Below are 14,724 nucleotides of genomic sequence, written 5' to 3'. Positions count from 1 at the left end.
CTTCCCAGACAGAGACTTCAGGGCAAATGTCCTTCCGTAGGAGCTCCGCGGGGTCATCTTCAATATGGGACAAAACGGGCAGCAACTCCAAGCCCGGGATTACCTTTGGAGCGCACAGCAGCTGTCCCTTGGACTCATTCAACCCCTGCAATGTAATTATTTAAATATTCACCGGGACGTAGCATTCTGCAAGACAGCCAGACACGTTCCCCTCTTTCTACATGTCTGACGGAAAGCCATTTCTTACACCCTTCCATGGCCCGTTCCAATACAAAGCCATTATTTCATTTGGGATAAGATTCATGATGTTGATATGCATGTCATATTTTGTTAGGAATATATTATTAATAAATTTACGACTATTCTTACATCTCAGTAGTGAATCTATTTCTACGCGTTCATAAAAAGTGAAGCCAGAATTTTGAGGGCCCTTGGAAACACATAAGCCATTAAAACCACAGAGAAAGCGCAGTAACATTAACCTGATCTGTTTCCCTGGTTTGCAAAATTCCTTATCGTTCTGTGTAATATAAATCATAAGAAACATTCTCTAATAAAGCCTCTTTTTTATACAAGTTGAATTTTGCTTTATTTACAAAATCACAAAAGAGATGCTGGAGTCATCGTGGATGCTGGAGAGCATCTTAACATCCAATGTATAACTTATATAGGAGACTAGTCTAAAGACAAAATAATTCTTTATTATTCAGTATGCTTTATGCAGTCCTACCAAGCTAGTGCATGGATACAGTTTGTACAGGTATCCGAGTAAAGATGGGCTGTATCACAGATATTCTGGATTATGTTTACGTGAAAAAAGTTAATATGCTTTAATAAGTAGTTTAATGGAATATCTTCATAGATGTAAAACGGTCATTTATCACTCCCATCACTCCTGTGTTTCAATGGCACGTTGGCTAATTCAAGTATACGTTTAAAACGCTCATTGATCATTAGAAACCCTGTAATGATGTTACAGCTAGAAATGTCCTTGCTTGCCATGAAAACAGCTAAGTGACCCCAAACTTTTGAACAGACATGTGTGTATATATATATAAAGTCAAGTAGTACTGGCATAAGGTTTTTCCGTACAGTAAAGTAATCTAAGGAAAATTTATTGCTGTGTCTCCCTCTAGAGTGCAGTATTTTAATTTTTTAGTTAAGAAATAATGAAGCATTGCCAACCACTAACTTACATCCCCTGAGAAAGCCTAAAGAGTTGTTTTTTTGCCAGAGAATTCCCATTAATAAAATAAATTCCCATTTCCCATTTTTTTGTATTAGTAATAGAAAAAAGCAGCCAACAAACAATGTAACCAGCACTGGAACTACACAAATTTTGTTTGATAGAATCTGATTTGATTTTTTCTATATTCCATTAAACAATGTTGATGGGTATCAAGGGACCAAAATGGAACATTTTGTATTTAATTTGTCATTTGTGATCTGCTACGGTTTTTGTCATATTAAACTGAGAACAAGAATAAGGTAAAAACCGGCACCTTTCTAAATAAATCTTCTGCGGTCTGAGCACGCACACACACATACACTTTAGATTAATGCTATGGGGTAATGTGTTACGGTTATACATTTCTAAAAAAAAGATGGAGACCAGAACAAGAAAGAGGAACTGCTGAATTCTGTAGTCCAAAGACTCTTTCCAAAAGAGTTTGTTAAAAAGATATCAATGCAGTTCTGCGCATGTCTGGCCGGAACGCCCCATAGACAAATATATCTTATTCTGCTCTGTTTATTCATCGGGGTCCTCAAATTCTGGAAACAAAAAATAGAAGATAATTTATTAAAAATGATTACGGTATTTAGTATTTATTCACATTCTGGTTACATTCTACTAGCAGGGAATATTGTTATTTGCATCCCAGGTAAGTTCCCAGGTAGGCTCCCCAGAGCTCTCAATTTGGTGTAGCGGCTTTGAGAAGGGCTAGAAAGCCATTATTGGGTGGAGTGTATGACTTGGGGGCTTCAACCAGAGACTCCAGGTCGAACCCACAGAGTTCCCCGGTTATACGCCACCAATTGTTATCCACAAGCCTAATATATTTTTAAGATGTTATCATTGACTTGCTATGCAGTATGAATGTCCAAAACTAAAACTTAGCCCCTACTTAGTGAAGAGTTAAGGCAGGAATATTAATGGAAAGTAAATAAATCATGCAGGTCCATCTCAGACCTTCTCAAAAAGGATAAGCTTGACTTATTTGCCCTATGTAATGTTCCTCTCCCCTACAAACTCCTGGTTTAGTAAATTTCCCCTGATAAGACTATGCATTGCACAGTGGAAACAGTCTTCCTGGTATTGCTTTCCTGCATAATACAGATATAATATATTTTTTTTATTCTCACTGCATCTAAATCTAAAATGGAAACCCAAGATGATACACTTCATATACTCAGACATGATTAATTAAGCACCCAAAGCACAAATTCAAAGTATTTATACATAGGACAGTATGAGTACATAGCTCTGCGTACATCAACTCGACATCTACTTCACTATTTGCCTGATAATATTAAGGTTCTTCGTATTGAGATCTTAGCCAGAATCCGGCCTTGGACAGAGGTTTATCTGACTTGCCAAGATTGGGGTACTTTGATGTATTAAATGTACCTTTTTTATCGGCACCCCAAATTTGTTATTTTTATGCTTGTTAGGGTGTACTTCCTTTTTTGTATTTTTTTTTGTAATTTTGTGAGTCTACAAAAATGCCACCCCATTAAAATATTAAAAAGGTTATTTATAATTAAATATGTTATATTTTCTATAAATGATGTAACACGGATCCTGTGATTTTCATACCTTCTCCGCTTTTCCTTTTTCTCCATGGGCTTAAATCTAGTCTTGGGATACTGGTGCAGTTCACAAAATCTCTTGGGTACTCGTTAGCCACAAATACATTTTTGGGGACCTTAGTAATCCTTGTGTTGTCACAAATGATTCTTGACATTGTCGCCCTCTGTATTGCATTCAGTTGAGCCACCGTAAACTCACCCGACTTCTCGTAGTAAAATCTGCAAAAAGAAATGTTTAGAATTAAGCACCAAAGAGGTTTCGGGTTTAGTTAAAGCCCTGCTTATTTTTAATCCTATGAGACTGGAGACCCAAGGAAGCCTGAAGTGTAACCCGAGTTTTGTCACGTAATAATGTCATAGTGTTTGGTTACTGGAAATTTCAATGACATGCAAATGGTGTTACCGAGATTGTAGAAGTTACCTGTCCCCATCACGGCTCCTGCGGAACTGGTCCCCAATTAAACAGGCCAGCAGTTTGCCCACTCTGCCACCTGTGACCAGCGGCTCAGCAACAGCACCCATCCAGATGTCAATATTGTTGGGTGTCCCGTACAGCGACATCAATTTCTGAGCCAGTTGTTTATTGCCCATCACTTGAGCCAGTTGTGTGAGATTTTGAGGTTGAGAAAGCCCACAAAATCTCCTAAACGCATTGTATCCTAAATAATTACAAAATATAAAAACGAGTCAGCTGAAAAAGTGAAAAATATATACAGATGATATACACGATCAGTAGGAAATCAAACAATATGTTATTGTACTTTGGTATTGTGGCTTCCACCATTAAGTTCTCAGGAGGGATGGTGGAAGCCACAAGCTGAGGATTTTGTAGAAACTGTCAACCACATGAAAGGCATGTAAAAAATAATGGAGCAAAATATATTTTTAAAGAGATGGAAATGCCAGGGTAAGAGGCCATGGAGGGCTGGGGAAGAAAGTTCAGCCAACTGGCCCAGAAATATGGCAGCTCAAACCATTGGAAAACAACATGCTTAATGGTGATTATCTAGTCCTGCTTACAGTGGTTTTCATGCGGTCCAGGGAGATTATTTTTATGATGTCCTTCATAAAGCCTTCAAATGGAAAATCCTTCATTGCTGAAATGTGGCACATGCATTTCTAAATACCAGATAATACTTTTTGTGTATATTTATTTAACAATTTAACATATTATTGTTATGCTTTTTAGATAAAGGAATCCTTTTGGTATACCATATATTTACCTGGGAGCCCATGTTCTCGGCCACGTTGCATGTTGATGGCACCTAAATCAAGGCCAAGCCTTTTGAAAAGCTCAAAGAGATGTTCGCGGAGCTCATCAACCAAAATCTGGTTCTGGCGGTTTAGTTTGGCCTTATTTGCCATAAGGCCACGAAGAAGAGGGTCAACACCACCTGTTAGAGAAATGATGGAGAGTCACATTAGAACAAATGAAGTAAAATTGTGACAACTTATACAGGATAGATGGATAGATATATCAAACACTATAAAAGAATACAACTACTATTTTTACCTTCTCTTACTACCCTCCAAGTATTGAAGAAGGTAAGGTGAAGAGGGACTGGTGGAAGGCTTGATGAACGTCTATAATTTTCCACCAGCCTGTAGATGAACGGTTGGATCATTGTGTGGCCCATACGAAATACTAAACTGAACACATTTGATGCCCCAGGGTTTACAGATTCATTGTATCTTCTGTAACGAGGGAGCACACGAGACATTTCAGGTCCCAGCAGCAAAGGAAGCCAATCCCTGTAGTTTATTTTCTGCCAAAGTAATAACATAATTATTTACAAGATGTTCCCAATATATATATATATATATATATATATACATACACACACAATAAAATATATATATATATATACATACACATACATAAAATTATTTAACTGTATTATTTGCAGTTTCAAGGTACACTCTGCATATGGCGTATACAGTATATTGTTGCTTACAAGGTGTATATATGCGTACAATACACAAGTTCAAGGTGCACGCCATGTGTCTGGGGCCTGTAAATCGGAGAAGCCCCCGTGCCAATCAGATCCGGGCCCCATGCATGCACCAGTCCTGGTCACCCCAGTAACTGAGATGCCCTTCAGAAGAAGAGCGGTAGCTCGCTCAGAGAGCATGAGCTGTGCTGAAGATAAAGGCCATGCGGGGGGTAAGAGGGATGGGGGTTATCATAGGAAAGCTGTGAGAGTTGGAGAAGCCCGAGTGCTGTGATGGAGAGATAGACATGGAGACATATAAGAGGGATAGCTGTGAGGGAGAGAGGGAAAAATAGAGAGCGGTTAAAAAGATAGCATGTGTATGTGTGTGTGTGAGGGGGTTTGTTAGGGTCTGTTGGTAGCATGAGTGTGTGTCAGGTTATGTTAGAGTGCCAGTTGTGAGCTTAGAATTAGTGGTGCATGGTGCAAGGCAAGTGAGAGTCAGAGTGCTTGTGTTAGTGTATGGTGTTAGAGTGAGTATGAGGTTAGTGTATGGTGTTAGAGTGAGTGTGGGGTTGTTAGTGTATGGTGGTACAGTGAGTGGGAGGTTGTTAGTGTATGGTATTAGCGTGAATGTGGGGTTATTAGTGAGTGGGTGCCAGAGCAAATTAGGTCACAACTTGGGAGGCAGGCATATTTCACCATATATATATACTGAATCTAGCATAGTACTGTGAGCACAATGAACCGGCCCTGCATATACAATATATATGCGAGGCGTCCAACATGCGGCCCGCAGGCCAAATGCGGCCCGCGAGACCTGGAGGTGCGGCCCGCGTAAGATCGACAGCCAGGGCAACCGATCTTACGGGGGCCGTACCTCAAGCCCTGCTACAACAAGACCTCTGCTACTTACCAGTGGGAGGGTCTTCTGTACTGCAAAGAGGAAGCGAAACCCAGTAGAGTTCACGTGACATCACATGACTCTGCTCCAGTCCTGCTTCCTCTGTGCAGTACCAGAGAACGCAGAGGGAGGCCGCGCCCCCTGCTGAAGTCTGTGATCGGCATCGAGGAGCTGCAGTGCAGGTAAGGGGGTGGGGAGGGTCTTTGAATCAGTATGCGTGATTGAGGGAATGAATCTGTGAATGAATGAGTATATGAATGAATGAATGAGTGTGATATCATGGATGTGTAAGTGCTGGAACCCAGGCATGATGGGACTGTGATTGCTGTTAGCAATCACACTCCTATCATGCCAAGTCAGCCAGTACATGCTGAAACCTGGCTAGCTGCCCCCCTTGTGTATTGATGCTGCCAGCAGTATGGGGTCTGCACATTACTTACAGCCACCCTGTACCAGCATGTACTGGCTGACTTGGCATGATAGGGGTGTGATTGCTAACAGCAATCGCAGTCCCATCATGTCTAGGTTCCAGCATTTACTCGTTGGATGTGTAAGTGCTGGAACCTAGGCATGATGGGACTGTGATTGCTGTTAGCAATCACACTCCTATCATGCCAAGTCAGCCAGTACATGATGAAACCTAGCTAGCTTCCCCCCTTGTATATTGATGCTGCCAGAAGTATGGGGTTTGCACATCACTTACAGCCACCCTGTACCAGCATGTACTGGCTGACTTGGCATGATAGGAGTATGATTGCTCACAGCAAGCACAGTCCCATCATGCCTAGGTACCAGCATTTACTGGTTGCCTGCCTGGGTATGATTGGAGTGTGATTTCTGTTAGCAATAACACTCCTATCATGCCAAGTTATATTGCTAATTTTTTTTTGTCCAATTGTGGTGTGTTACCTACTTTTATTAAAAATGTTAGTTTTTAGTATTATTTTTAAAGGTGGGGGGTCATTTTCGGTTTTGGCTAAGTGAATGTTTTGGTCCAGAAGTTTCATTTTGGTGCATCCGTAGAATAAATAGAACTATTTCATTTTTAATTATCCTGAATTTGCAGTCACAAACCTTTCTAGGCCCAGAAATCAGTGAGAGGAAAAGTAAAGGTTTTGTGTCATTTACTTTATTTTAATCTGCATATTTTATTAAAGGCCATATTTTCTCTCAGTGAAAAATTAGTGCGGCCCTCGCACGGATACCATTCTGATGAAGTGGCCCGCTGCAGAAAAAACTTGGACACCCCTGATATATATGCACACATTATTCCTTAGCTGTAACTGCATCTGCTGAACGCTTATTCTAGATGTCGAACAGCTAGTGGTAAATAGTAAAAGTCTTGCAGGAAGATCCCTGTCACAGAATGCCAAGCAGTCTTACCTGATTCACTGCTCCAATAATTCTCCTTGTCTCTTGGAATAAGGTTTCTCCAGTCCACCTTGGATTTAACCTGCGCAACTCTGTAGCTATACGGTTGTGTTCCCGTACAAAGATTGTATGAAATGCAGTAAGTCCGGGCTGCTCACTCACACGAGCATCCCCTGTGAACACAAGCAGTAATACATTTACTGATCATAGTTACCGTTGCATGTGTATATGCAGAATTAATAAGCTAAATAAGTACCTCTCATTTCAGTTCTCAGGGTATCTATAATAACAATCCTATACCTCTGTTAATAAAGCAAGTAAAATAAGTTTTAAGTATTTATTGTGGACCTGTGTGGATGTCAATGTAAGTGTCTATATATTGCACCAGCCAAACCACTAGCTAATATATAGACAAAAAGATACCGTATACTTATGTAAAGCTGTAATCAACATTAATTACCTATCACATTTTATTATATTCACATTGATTTGCTTTTTAATTTGTTGGTAGATGATGTTATAATTATAGACAAAATACACGGTTATTATACACCAGGATTGTAATCCGACTGACTTTTTCCAAAACTCACCTGCAAAAAAACAGGGCAGACCAGACGTTTTGTTTGTTAAGCGACAGAAGTCTTCTTCACCACCAGATTGAAAAGGCAAGTAAGCGAGGCCACGATCGGTGAACCGGTTATTAACGGCCATCAGGCCCAGTTGATTGCTATTGTTGCGGAGTTCAGAGGCTACTTTATTGGTGCTGCCATAGACCTGGCTGGCATCTATGTACGAAGTAAGAACATTCATCTGCTCACGAACGGGACTACCCTTTACACAGGCTGGAGAGGAACGGAACAGTGGTATGCAATCTGATCGATTGCTTATTCGAGGATCATTTGGGGGAATCTGTGAATTAAAATGACACTGTCTTACTATTTCTTCTAAAGAGGATTTTAATAAATACTTTATGTAGTTTAATATCCTTCACTGAAATAGTTTGTCAAATGTGAACTTGTGCATCAAATCAATAGAAGGAATGTTGAATAGATGGTTTGTTGTGGCGTGTCTGGAATGTGGCTAATGTTTGTCGACTTGCAGTGTGATCTTCACATAAATTGGTATACACAATAGTATTTAAAGGATTACCCGTAGGGGGAAGCAGGGTGGTGCACGGGCACAGCTGACATCACAATCTATCCCCTTCAAGAAGGAAGACCTTGCTGGAGTCTCTGGGGCTAAGTCAAGGTCATGATCAATCCACTGACCCCACTGCATGAACATGAGAGACCTTCGATTGTCCAGCGTCTGTTCTTTTTCGGGAAATCGGATAATTTGATTGGATACATCTCGTGCCTGTATAAAAATCAGAAGTCAGTATCAAAAATTTACAGAAGCGCTTTCTCATCTCCACGTCTAACATCCTCCCTTACATTGTGTGCAAATTCCTTATCATCTGTACTACTCTGCAAACCACTCCATTGTCACCTTCTCAAGATCCTTAGACAGACACGCAAAGCTCTGAATATTATTGCCCATACTTACTCCAATCACATATTTGTTCTAATTCTTTCTCCCCTTACTATATGTGTAGCCCCCCCATAATGGCAGCACCACCATGCACATTGCCCTCATCTATTACATCTAATACCCCTCTGCTCTTAACTGTCTGTCTACAGCAGGTACTTTATTATGTTTTTATTGTGTCAAGTGTGATCGTACTCTTGTTAGAATCATACACAGCACATAGAACTTTTTGTAAAGTTTGGAAGAGCCTGTGGTTTTGGGTTACCTTGTGTTACCAATAAGAAAAATCATTCCTAGTACTGCCCCCCCAAAAAAGAATGCCTCATTCTGAATGTTTTACTGAATGCTTCATTGTCAGCTAAGGTTGTTGCCACAGACAATGAAACACACTATCCACCCTAACAATGTTACTGCCTGGGGATAACCACAAAAGAAACCATAATTAAGCTTGAATAGTAAAACCCGTGTTGGGTTATCACATAAGATTACATATGGTTGGGCTATGAAATGATATTATTAGTAAATCCAATTTTGATGACATATTTAGTGCTGTTCTGACACGGGTCAAGTTGGCGTCAGTCATTTTAGGGGATATAATATAATTTCATCACCAGGGGTAATTGGAATCCATTGATTTTTCGGTTCTCTGTCCAGCCTCGAGGAAGTGATATGCCATCTTCATACTGTGCTGGCAACAACCGTGAATATGGCTTTTGGGAAACCCCAAAATCGGGGAATCTCCTGTGAACAGGGAAATAACCATCAAGAAGATGCTTGGATATTAACATAAAAATATTTTAAAAGGTCATTTAAGCTTGGTGTAAATGATGGAGGTTATGCACATGTAACAAATTAACAAAGTATAAATTAAATGTATGTAATCATATTTTTTTTTAAATTAGTTATGGAGTATATGGTGACGTAATTGAATATGGAAATCGGTTGTGGAAGAGGACCAAGTATCTGGCACTGAATTTGCTTAAAATTGGGCTGAATTGTGGGATGCTTTATGTGGAAGTAGTGTTTGACTGAAAGTTTTTATAGTGGTTTAGAAATGTGGAGCTCCCTCTCCACGCATGTGTCCAGTTTCTGGGTCTATTACCAAATAAATGCCGGTCACAAGTACTGTATTACATATAATATGGGCGTTAAAATTATAAGTATAAAAACACCCATTTTACCTGTTGTTGCATTCACCGGTGAATGTGCGATATCGACTGTTTGGACAAGGTTTTGGCAATTGCAGGAAAGCACATCCGGAAACCTTGTATAGAGTGTCTAGCTGGTTTGCTGTCAACACATCTGTTAAATAAAATGAAGGATATGTCGAAATTCCCCGTGAGACAGTTACAAGCCATGTAACCGTTTACATATGGAGAGAACTAAAATATAGTTGTGCTGAGCAAATCACTGTGGAGGAATCTTGTTAATGGAGCTATACATGGGAAATCTTGAACGTTCCAGGAATTGCAGGTCTCAAGACCCCTGATCTCAAGGTGTGCGCAAGGTGATGATGCACTGGACTATGCCTGCCTGACTCCACTTACTTTCCACACATCTGAGTGTGACCATAACCTCCTCTGGTTCCACTCTTATAGGGAGGAGGAGACCAGACAAGTTCCTTTGTAAGGCTCGTTGGGTAAATGTACTGAGGTCCTTCTGGTTTACAGAGCATTCTCTTTATTTATCTACTTTCTTTAATTTTTAATGCATTAGAAAATGTAAATAAATGTTTTTCAAATGGAAACGTGTGACATCTGGTACCTGAGATGTTGAAGGGTCTGCTGTAGATGCTCTTCACTTTCTCAGTTAGAAGTTCAAGGGTTGTCTGCATGTAGTCAGCAGCCCTAATGTGTGTCCTGCTGGTGGCCACTGGTTGTTTGAAATATGCCATGACATCACTAGGGCTCACAGATTTGCTTTTCAGTCGATTCTTGAGGCTGGGAACACATAGTTATCCATGTATTTATGTTATATATATATATATATGACTGCATAATATATTGAGAAATGTTCAGTTACAGTTTATGTTAAATGGAATAAGGAAAACATGCCACTTCTAAAAGTTTTTAGACCAAGGTAGTGCTCTTTGCCCCTTCCCCTTTCCTTCTCAAGCCCTTGGGGATGATGCAAGTGTGATAACAAAGCTCTAGATCAGTAATTAGAGTGAAACAGTAACGGTAAGCATCTAAAAGACCTGTGTTTATATGAGGAGATCCTGAAAACATATCTTGTTGGGTATACTTGAGGATCAAAATCTTTTCTGAGCACACTGGGCAAATGGAGCAGTTATGGTTGTATCCTTTTTGTGGGAAATAGTGCAGTTCTCTGTGGAATTTTGGTTACAAAATATAAAACAAAGACTTGATTAGCCTCTAGGTAGAACTGCTATACATAGGTCGGTGATGTTGTTGCACACAACAGGTCTTCTTTGTTTAAATAATGGATTACAAAAAGATAAAGACCCCAAGGTTCAAGGATCAGGCATACTCCATACTAAATTACAAAAAAAATCAAACAGAATGACTTATAAAAGTAGACAATGTATCAACTGGTTCAACTTGGTCAGAGACGGAAGATGTACTAAAGCTTCTCTTCAAATCGCTCCCATCACACAGAACACCTTACTCAGTCACACTCACTGCCCATCACTGTGTAAGTGTGGACTTTGCTGTTTCACATCCATGAGCGTGAAATGGGAGGTGGAGGGGCTCTGCTGTGATGTAATACATAGGGGAGGGATGACAGGACTCTTTACGAAACACGGAGCATTAAAGAAGAAAACAAAATGACAGATAGCTTTCTTTTACTCCTCTCTACATGATGCAGGACATATCTGGGGATATTATAAGAGCCCCCCTATGTGGAACAGCTGCTTTTATAACCAAACTGCTATAGTGACACTACTTATCCATGGAATTCAGATTTTTTTTTGACATCACAAGAAAGTCTATTGCCAGGACAAGATCTTACAGTTCACGGGTGTGCTTATAGGCAATGTCCACAAACTTCTTTGCTTCTTGTGACGCTCTTAGGATAACATCATTGTCCAACTCCTCAATCCCATCTAAAAAATACAAATAGCATAGCAACCGTATTAACAATTTAATATGACAATAATTCATAAAAAAAAGTCTGTAGTCCAAAGTAAAATGCAATGGTAATTAATCATAATACATATTACAGCATAGTAAATACACTTAAGATATAAACCCAAGGTGGAAAAGCACAAGGTGGAAGAGTACTGGGTGAGATCCGTTGGACAATGTTGGTGGTATAAACCTTTATCAATGGTATGGCTGTTGTTAGGGAGATCTAATACATCTGTGTTTGTGCCTTGATACTTTATATTTCCTTTTTAATTGTATATATTATTCTTCTTTGAAGGCTTAATACACCTGCATTTCAATTGATATAGCTCTAGAGCAGACTATATCCTTTTTGCTACGGCTGTTTGGCAAATCAACTTATATCTGTCTGCAGACAGCGCTTATGTGTTGTTGACGTCGGTTATATGGGTGCTTTTTAACGACCAGATTGTCATGCAAAATGCCTGTGTTTAAGGATTAACACGGCATCTCTCATAAATACCACCAAACCTTTTGTTAGGCCTGATTCTGCCAGAAATGTTATTTGGAAACCTGACTATAAAACCTGGGTGTGAAAGGAAGAGGATCCAAGAAGGGCATCAGATGTCCTGTCATGGATGCCATGAAGTCTTACAGGGGGCCAGGCACTGGGGTCGCACAGCACCCAGCATCTTCAGAGAGATGATGTAAGAAATAGAACAGTATCATAAGGTGGAAGTGGTCTGTGCGCTGACAGAGTACCCTTCAAAATGATAGGAAACATGGCAGCAGAGGGTCAAACAGGGCCTAGGCATTAAGATGGGTGACATGTTAGGTATCTGTACGTTTGTACACCCTAGAGTTAATAACGTTAATAACGTACTAGGTACCACAACAACAAAATATAGCTTTTAAAAGTATTAGACAGAAGTTCAATGCCAGGTTTTACGACCTGACTCATTAGGAGTCATAAAGTGCCCGGGCTCTACGCTCCGCTCCCACATGACACCAAATGGGCGCCTCACAGAGACAAAGGAAGGAGATTCCAAGAGAAATGGAAATCTGAAGGAGAAGCTTTGAATTTCCATACATTTTGACAGTTTAATATCTTACATCTTATTTTAATTTGTATAGTGTACGTTTCCTGTCTTTTATCCTTGTTTATTTTAATTCTGTTTAGTAAACTCTTAGCTTTCGGAGACAGCATGTTGCTGTTTTTTTCTGATTGGACATTTGACATTTTTTTTTGTTGCTAAATTGTGGTTATACATAGTTGAACAGTTCAGGGAGTTACAAACCTTTTTAAAACCTTAAATAGAACTTGGTAGTGACAACGAGTAGAGTTTTAGACTTGTGGGCAAACAGGTTTGGGGTTACTAATACTAATTAATATAATATAATATATTAAATAACATCTTATTAAAATGTAGCTGATATATATATCAAACAAATACAATAGTGACATAAAAATAAAGATGGATATATAATCTCATGTGAGCCAGGTGCTGTGGACTACAACTATTATAATGTTGATGGAATGTTGATTTGAATTTCAGGAACAGAAAAACTATAAACTATGACGAACATACAGTCTATATGTGTATATTCATATGATTAAAATTACAGTTTAAAATTCAAATGTTATTACATGTATACATATATATATATATATATATATATATATATATACGGTATATAAAATATAATGTAGAAATATAATATAAAATATATTTTATTTTTAAATGTACACATTTTTGTTCTACTATATATATATATATATATATATATATATATATAGATATATAGATATATATATATTAGAACTAAAAAAACATTTTTAATGCAAAACAATGTTCATATATTTCACCATAAATACAATGAATAAAAGAAATGTCTAAGTGTTATTTGGCATTCTGAATACCCATTCATTAAATTGCATTGTCCCATGGGTTATATGTAAAGATAAATGGATTACCATAGAAAGAAGTCGTACTGATCTGTACCAGTCCAAGGATCAGAAGCAGACCGACACTGACATGTATGGAAGCCATCTGAAAAATGCAAGAAAAGGAAGAAATTTAAGTCAGCGCACAGTTGGTATGGGATACCTTGAAATAAGAACAGTCCTGTTAATAACCAAGATACTTAATTTAAAGGCAATGTGCACCTTGTCTGCTCTGGCAACAATGTACAAAACCCCCACTTTGGGCTGACTTTATAAAGAACAGCAGCTGGGGGTTGCATTAAAAAGTGAAACCACATAGATGGTGTAATTACCATTTGGGGAAGACCTAAAGGGGAAGTCAAACTGAAAACAATGACAAAACTTGGTTTTATTTAATGTTGTTTTATAAAACTTATCTTCAGATTAGGACACTGCATTTGTTGTTGGCCATGTGATATTTTGTGTGGTTTTCCCTGTATTTAGGCCTAGCCCTCCCCGCACTCCATTCTTCATGACAATGCTAATGAAGTCTGTTCCTCCATAGACTTCCAGTAGTCAGAATGTCTGGCTGGGCGATTAAGACTGAGCCGTTCAATTGTTGACAAGAGACAGTATGATAAACAATCAGGTCGTTTGTCTTGTAGATTGGGCTAAAATAAGGACACTGCCTGGAAACCTTTTTTCTTATGTAAAGCAACTTGAACTTTAAAAGCAAAACAAAAAAAAAACCCAATATTTTGAAAAATCACTTTTAATGTTACTCAGCCAAAGAAAGAAATAATCAGAAATAAATAACTCAATCATGCAAGCATTATTATTTCTAATTTCTAAATTATCATATTTACCAGGCTGGCAGAGAATGTGATGCTTAGGAGAACAGCACTTGGCCTTTATGGGAAGGCTGGTCATGGGGGATCAGCCATGTTTTACATTACACATACAAATGTCACATGTTGCCGGCCAGTACATGTAAAGTGCTGCCCCCTGCAATATGTGAGTTGTATGAACCGACAGAAAGGAATCAATTACCCAGTTATACATACAACATATATCCGTCCCGCACAAAATGGACTGGTTATCCTATCCAGCAATATTCAGCCCAGGAAGTAAGTTTGACCAAGTGCTTTGATAATAAAGCAGCTGAAACACACTTAGCAGACAATGCCC

At 38.9% G+C, this 14,724-nt stretch overlaps 1 protein-coding gene across 1 annotated transcript; it reads right to left on the bottom strand.

Annotated features, from left to right (window-relative positions):
* Positions 1–1,750: 1,750 nt before the first annotated feature.
* LOC149289730 (myeloperoxidase-like) lies at positions 1,751–13,663 on the bottom strand. The gene is made up of 13 exons (XM_089490249.1): positions 13,588–13,663; positions 11,518–11,611; positions 10,309–10,484; positions 9,726–9,846; positions 9,156–9,285; positions 8,167–8,373; positions 7,608–7,926; positions 7,030–7,190; positions 4,325–4,577; positions 4,035–4,205; positions 3,233–3,470; positions 2,819–3,030; positions 1,751–1,773 (listed from the first exon to the last, which is right to left on the bottom strand). Exons 1-13 carry the CDS (start codon positions 13,661–13,663, stop codon positions 1,751–1,753), a joined length of 2,181 nt encoding a protein of 726 aa, XP_089346375.1.
* Positions 13,664–14,724: the final 1,061 nt, after the last annotated feature.

This window comes from Sceloporus occidentalis, unplaced genomic scaffold, assembly GCF_023333645.1.
Source record: "Sceloporus occidentalis isolate IW3139 unplaced genomic scaffold, rSceOcc1.0.p SCAF_43, whole genome shotgun sequence".
In the NCBI taxonomy this organism is placed as follows: domain Eukaryota; kingdom Metazoa; phylum Chordata; class Lepidosauria; order Squamata; family Phrynosomatidae; genus Sceloporus; species Sceloporus occidentalis.
Note: the sequence above shows the minus strand (reverse complement) of the source record. Positions and strands in the feature narration are given on the sequence as shown.